Genomic DNA, 7602 nt, shown 5'->3' with positions numbered 1-7602 from the left:
ATGATGATTGTACATCCGCTAAGAAGTGTAAGTAAAAACAAATGTAAATAAGTTATAAATTCTGCTACTAATGCACATGACGGCACAAACATAAAAGTAATTATGTTTTTGTTTGGTTAGCTTTTGGAAATTTGGAAACATTTTCACCTTCAGAAGGCTAACATCATTTAGCTAATTCACTTGCTAGCTTTCAAACAGTAAGCGTATATTAATAATTATATATTTAATGTAAGTAGACATGCAATCATAATTGACTGTAGCGCATATAAAGCACCCACAAGCTAGCGTTGGCTGAAAACACAATCATCGCAGGATGAACGAGTGACGAATTTCCAGGCAATATCGGTCAATATAAAAATCATTCCTTCCTCCCTCGCCCCTTGCCCTGCAAGTGTATACTCGTCAGACGTTATGATACGTCATCAGAAGTGTCCACTTAATTTGAGGGCTGAGGGGATAGTGTGTGTCTTTTAAGTGTTTGGACTGCAGCCAATGTGTAGGCTGTATCGACCCAGCTAGCACCGTCATTGTACAACAGTCTCTGGGCTGCTTGAAGTCGGAAAGAAATGATCCTATAAGAAATGTCCACCAGGTCTTGCCCACCCTCGTGCAGTGGCGGGTACAGGGCTGCAGCTTTAATCCAATTTTGTCCAGACCAGAAGAAATTGACAATGGTCAGAAATTGACAAGGGTCAAGAAATTGAAGCTCTTGTATCAGATTTTGGCTGTAAAATCTTTAGTCTGTGCCACAGGGCAGAAGGTTATTGGCTACCAGCACCCTTCCCCTATAAGACAGCTGGGGTAGCACCCATTTCCACCGACACAATCTGGCACACACCTTATCCACTACACCCTCCCAATTATTTTTTTGAAAGACATCGGAGCCTAGAAAAACCCCCAATGTCTTCATCCCATCTCTGTCCCACTGAAGCCCCCCTGGTAACCGTGGAGCAGACCCTATCTGAAGCTGACCCGTCCACAGCGATTCACTCTTTTCCCAATTAACTCTAGCTGAGGAGACCCCCTCATAGACATTTGAGAGAACTTTAACATCCTCAGCCCCTGTAATAAAAACTGTCACGTCATCTGCATACATAGACAGTGCTATCGTAGTGCTTCATAATCCCTGGCACAGAGATTCCAGTAAGCCTCGCTCTTAAAAAACAAAGCATTTGGTTCAATTGCCAGACAATATAACTGTCCTGAAATTGGGCATCCCTGTCTGATACCCCAATGGATGGGGAAAGGGCAGCTCAAACCACCCCCACCTTCACCATACATGAGGCCCCAGCATACAGTAAACTCATCCAAGACGGTAAAAAGCCTTCTCCTGATCCAAAGAAAGCAAACTCACATTCACATCATACAGTTTACAAATGTGTAAAACATCTCTTATTAGAAACAAGTTATCAACAATAGAGTGGTCAGGGACACAGTAAGACTGGTATTTGTGACCAAGAGCCCCAGATATTCTATCAACCTGTTTGAGAGACACTTAGATATAATTGTATATTGTGCACACAGCAATGCAACACGTTGGCAGTTTTTAAAAGAGCCAAATCCCCCTTTTTTATTATTATTATTATTATATATATCTTTTTACCCCTTTTTATCCCCAATTTCGTGGTATCCAATTGGTATTTAACAGCTGGTAGTGGACAGCTCCTGCAGATTAATGTCAGAGTCCAAAGCAGCTCTCTGCTAGGGGCCCAATTGAGGAAGTCCATGTAACAACTGTTCAGCACAGAGAGGATCACAATCTTATAGAGGGCAGAATAGAAATCCACTGCATTTTGGCGCATCTCATTGTCATCCGTGGCCACCTTCCCATCAGGGACACGAAGGCAGATCATCTGTTTGCTTTGCAATGTCGATTGCCCTAGGTTAAAAAAAGTTCTAGGTGCATTCATATCCTTGAGGGTAGCAAAGTGAGACCTAATCAAGGCACCCTTCACTCTTTTATGTAAAAATGACCTCAGTTCATGTCTCTTGTCCTGTAAGTTCACGACTAGTCTAGGGTCATTCTGAGTGAGCAACTTCAACTTAATAGATTTGATGTCCTCTTCAAGAGCCATTATAGTCTCTTTAACTTCAATACTAGACAGAGCAGTATACGGTTGTTTGGGCATTCCATTTAATAACCCTCCCTTTTTCCCAAAACATCAAAAACTTTCACAAAACATGGCATCATGTAGTAACTTAACATTAAAAAACATTCAAGATGGCGCCGACAGAGATGGTCGCCTCGCTTCAAGTCCTTAGGAAACTATGCAGTAATTTGTTTTTTTAATGTATTATTTCTTACATTGTAAGGCAAGAAAACCTTAAGTGCTATTACATACAGCCGGGAAGAACTATTGGATATAAGAGTAATGTCAACTTACCAACATTACGACCAGGAATACGTCTTTCCCAAAGCGGATCCTTTGTTCGGACCGCCACAATGGACATTGGATCTAATCCCAGAGGCCGACCCAAAACAACGTCGTCGCCGCAGGAGAGGCAGACGGAGCGGTCTCCTGGTCAGACTTAGAAGGCGAGCACACCACCCACCGCTTCCGAGCATATTAGTCGCCAATGTCCAGTCTCTAGACAACAAGGTGGACGAAATTAGGGCACGATTTGCCTTACAGGGAGACATCAGAGATTGTAACATTCTCTGTTTCACGGAAAAATGGCTCACTCGGGGTATGTTGTCAGAGTCGGAACAGCCACCGGGTTTGTTCAAGTTTCGCGCCGGCAGAAACAAACATCTCTCTGGTAAGAAGAAGGGGCGGGGTGATGCCTCATGATTAACGACTCATGGTGTAACAATAACAACATACATGAACTCAAGTCCTTTTGTTCACCTTACCTAGAATTCCTTACAATCAAATGCCGACTGCATTACCTCCCAAGAGAATTTTCTTGATTTTAGGCACAGCCGTGTTACCCCCCCCCCCCCCCCCCCCCCCCCCCCCCCCCCCCCCCCCCCCCCCCCCCCCCCCCCCCCCCCCCCCCCCCCCCCCCCCCCCCCCCCCCCCCCCCCCCCCCCCCCCCCCCCCCCCCCCCCCCCCCCCCCCCCCCCCCCCCCCCCCAAGCAGAGACCTTGACGGCCCCGAAATAACTTCACTGGATGACTCTATGTAAACTGGGAACCATATATCCTGAGGCTGCATTTATTGTAGCTGAGGATTTCAACAAAGCTAATTTGAGAACAAGACTACCTAAATTCTACCAGCACATTGACTGTTGTACCTGTTCGAGCAAAACACTGGACCACTGCTACTCTAACTTCCGCGATGCATACAAGGCCCTCCCCCGCCCTCCCTTAGAGAAATCCAACCACGACTCCATCTTGCTCATACTGTCCTATAGGCAGTAACTCAAACAGGATGTACCCATGTACCCCTAGAACCATTCAACACTGGTCTGACCAATCGGAATCCACGCTTCAAGATTGTTTTGATCACGTGGACTGGAAAATGTTCCGGGAAGCCTCAGACAATAACATTGATTTATACGCTGACTCGGTGAGTGAGTTTATTAGGAAGTGCATTGGAGATGTTGTACCCACTGTGACTATTAAAACCTACCCCAACCAGAAACCGCGGATAGAAGTGAAAGCGCGAACCACCGCATTCAACCATGGAAAGAGGTCAGGAAATATGTCCGAATATAAACAGTGGAGTTATTTCCTCTGCAAGGCAATCAAACAAGCGAAATGTCGGTATAGGGACAAAATGGAGTCGCAATTCAACGGCCCAGACACTAGACGTATGTGGCAGGGTCTACAGGCAATTACGGACTACAAAAAGAAAACCAGCCACGTCACGGACACCGACGTCTTGCTTCCAGACAAGCTAAACACCTTCTTTGCCCGCTTTGAGGATAATACAGTGCCACCGACGCAGCCCACTACCAAGGACTGCGGGCCCCCCCCTCTCCTTCTCCATGGCCAAAGTGAGTAAGACATTTAAACGTGTTAACCCTCGCAAGGCTGCTGGCCCAGACGGCATCCCTAGCCACGTCCTCAGAGCATGCGCAGACCAGTTGGCTGGTGTGTTTATGGACATATTCAATCGCTCCCTATCCCAGTCTGCTGTCCCCACATGTTTCAAGATGGCCACCATTGTTCCTGTACCAAAGAAAGCGAAGAAAACTGAACTAAAGGACTATCGCCCCATAGCACTCACTTCTATCATCATGAAGTGCTTGGAGAGACTAGTAAGAATCATATCACCTTACCTGCCACCCTAGACCCACTTCAGTTTGCATACCGCCCCAACAGGGCCACAGACGATGCAATCGCCATCACACTGCACACTGCCCTATCCCATCTGGACAAGAGGAATAGCTATGTAAGAATGCTGTTCATTGACTACAGCTCAGCATTCAACACCATAGTACCATCTAAGGTCATCATTAAGCTTAAGGCCCTGGGTCTCAACCCCGCCCTGTGCAATTGGGTCCTGGACTTTCTGACGGGCCGCCCCCAGGTAGTGAAGGTAGGACAAAACGTCTCAACTTCGATGATCCTCAACGCTGGGGCCTAACAAGGGTGTATGCTCAGCCCACTCCTGTACTCCCTGTTCACCCATGACTGTGTGGCCATGCACGCCTCCAACTCAATTATCAAGTTTGCAGACGACACTACAGTAGTAGGCTTGATTACCAACAACGACGAGACAGCCTACAGGGAGGAGGTGAGGGCACTCGGAGTGTGGTGTCAGGAAAATATCCTCTCACTCAACGTCTACAAAACAAAGGAGATGATCGTGGACTTCAGGAAACAGCAGAGGGAGCACCCCCCTATACACATCGATGGGACAGTAGTGGAGAAGGTGGAAAGTTTTAAGTTCCTCTGCGTACAATCACCCGAGCCACTGCCTGTTCACCCCACTATCATCCAGAAGGCGAGGTCAGTACAGGTGCATCAAAGCTGGGACCGAGAGACTGAAAAACAGCTTCTATCTTAATGCCATCAGACTGCTAAACAGCCATCACTAACATAGAGAGGCTGCTGGCAACATACAGACCCAAATCACTGGCCACTTTAATAAATGGATTTAATAAATGGATCACTAGTCACTTTAAATAATGCCACTTAAATAATGTTTACATATCCTACATTACTCATCTCATATCTATATACTGTATTTCATACCATCTATTGCATCTTGCCTATGCAGCACGGCCATCGCTCATCCATATATTTATATGTACATATTCTTATTCCATCCCTTTACATTTGTGTGTATAAGGTAGTTGTTGTGAATTTGTTAGATTACATGTTAGATATTACTGCACTGTCGGAACTAGAAGCACAAGCATTTCGCTACACTCGCATTAACATCTACTAACCATGTGTATGTGACCAATAAAATGTGATTTGAGTTGATTTGAAAATACCAATAAGGTGATGACCTTCGTGGACAGGGCAAGTGAATATCAACAGTAACATTATGGTGATCAGAGAAACCCACAGGAGTAATGTCACACCTTCCAACCCTGCTACAGTAGAGCTCAGATACATACAACCTGTCTAACCTTCCTGCACTGACACAACCTTCAATAACTTTTAGCCATGTGTACTGCCTAACTTTTGCATTTCTTACTCCCCACACATCAGAAAGCTCAAACTCAGTTAATAGATCAGACAGACAAGTAGCTGACTGCAGGTGAGGTTCTTCAGCAGTGCGGTTAACTGTAGAATCCCCTGTACAGTTCCAGTCTCCCCCTAAAACCACACCCCCCTCTTGGTCACCTTTATAAGATCAAATACAACAATACGCTCTGTATCCTCATTAGGAGCATAAACATTTAAAACAATTACAAATAAACATAAAATCTGCCTTGTCCAATAAAACCCGAACCATGGCAATCTCTGTTGTATATACCACAGTCACCCCTAAGCCTGACGAAAACAAAATTACCACTCCAGCACTGAAATTAGTACCATGACTGAATATACGCTGCCCCTCCCACCACATACCCAGTCAACCTCATTAGCCTCATCACTACAGTATGTATGTATCTCCTGTAGAAAAGCTACGTTAAGCCTTTTCTGTTTTATTACTTCTAACACCCAAGATCTCTTATTCCTGTCCCTTCCTCCGTTACTATTGAGAGAACCTACCCTCAGTACCTCCATATAGAGAGGAGAAAGGAACAACAGAAGAGACCACAACGAAACCAGACAAAGACAAAAAAAGCACCCTATGAGGCATGGTAATCTTCATTGTTTTAATTTAATTTTAACCTTACCACGTTTCCCACTATGTTTTGCTGCAGTGACAGCAGTAACACATTTCCATAAGCGGAAATGCTTCTTCACACACAACTGGTTTAACCCCACCATCTTCTGTAACACAACAGCTGACCTCATAAACTTTTCAACATAAAAAACCTGCCAATTTAACAGATTTCCCAAAAATGTGGTACAGGGACCCATTTCCCTCACCTAGATTGTAAATTGAGTAGTCACCAGCTGCTATCATATCAACAGGGATATCAGACATGTCCAGATCCCTCTCCTGATCCTCCTCAACTGAGGCCCTGGACCCCTGACACATCCCTCTCAACACTCCCCACCTGCACCCCATCACTCATACCGGGTTTCTCCTCCACTACCTGGGAGACTACCTTCACCTGAACCCCCTCCTGCACCCCATCACTCATACCGGGTTTCTCCTCCAGTATCTGGGAGATTAGCTCCACCTGAACCCCCTCCTGTACCCCATCACTCATACCGGGTATCTCCTCCACTACCTGGGAGACTACCTTCACCTGAACCCCCTCCTGTACCCCATCACTCATACCGGGTATCTCCTCCACTACCTGGGAGACTACCTTCACCTGAACCCCCTCCTGTACCCCATCACTCATACCGGGTATCTCCTCCACTACCTGGGAGACTACCTTCACCTGAACCCCCTCCTGTACCCCATCACTCATACCGGGTATCTCCTCCACTACCTGGGAGACTACCTTCACCTGAACCCCCTCCTGTACCCCATCACTCATACCGGGTATCTCCTCCACTACCTGGGAGACTACCTTCACCTGAACCCCCTCCTGTACCCCATCACTCCTACCGGGTATCTCCTCCACTACCTGGGAGACTACCTTCACCTGAACCCCCTCCTGTACCCCATCACTCATACCGGGTATCTCCTCCACTACCTGGGAGACTACCTTCACCTGAACCCCCTCCTGTACCCCATCACTCATACCGGGTATCTCCTCCACTACCTGGGAGACTACCTTCACCTGAACCCCCTCCTGTACCCCATCACTCCTACCGGGTTTCTCCTCCACTACCTGGGAGACTACCTTCACCTGAACCCCCTCCTGTACCCCATCACTCCTACCGGGTTTCTCCTCCACTACCTGGGAGACTACCTTCACCTGAACCCCCTCCTGTAACCCATCACTCATACCGGGTATCTCCTCCACTACCTGGGAGATTAGCTCCACCTGAACCCCCTCCTGTACCCCATCACTCATACCAGGTTTCTCCTCCACTACCTGGGAGACTACCTTCACCTGAACCCCCTCCTGTACCCCTTCATTCGTACTGGGCATCTCCTCACCAGTCTGGGGAAATGGCTCACCAGATCC

The 7602-nt window shown here is 46.9% G+C and overlaps 1 protein-coding gene across 1 annotated transcript in view; it reads right to left on the bottom strand.

Moving 5' to 3' along the window:
• LOC120027684 (docking protein 6-like) overlaps window positions 1–6729 on the bottom strand; it is a 46184-nt gene extending 39455 nt beyond the window's left edge. Inside the window, exon 1 of the mRNA XM_038972677.1 lies at window positions 6594–6729. Within this exon, the coding sequence (XP_038828605.1) occupies window positions 6594–6729 (136 nt within the window). The remainder of the gene's footprint in view (window positions 1–6593) is intronic.
• Between the last annotated feature and the right edge of the window lie 873 nt (window positions 6730–7602).

This window comes from Salvelinus namaycush, chromosome 33 (genome assembly GCF_016432855.1).
Source record: "Salvelinus namaycush isolate Seneca chromosome 33, SaNama_1.0, whole genome shotgun sequence".
NCBI classification, from domain to species: Eukaryota; Metazoa; Chordata; class Actinopteri; order Salmoniformes; family Salmonidae; genus Salvelinus; species Salvelinus namaycush.
Note: the sequence above shows the minus strand (reverse complement) of the source record. Positions and strands in the feature narration are given on the sequence as shown.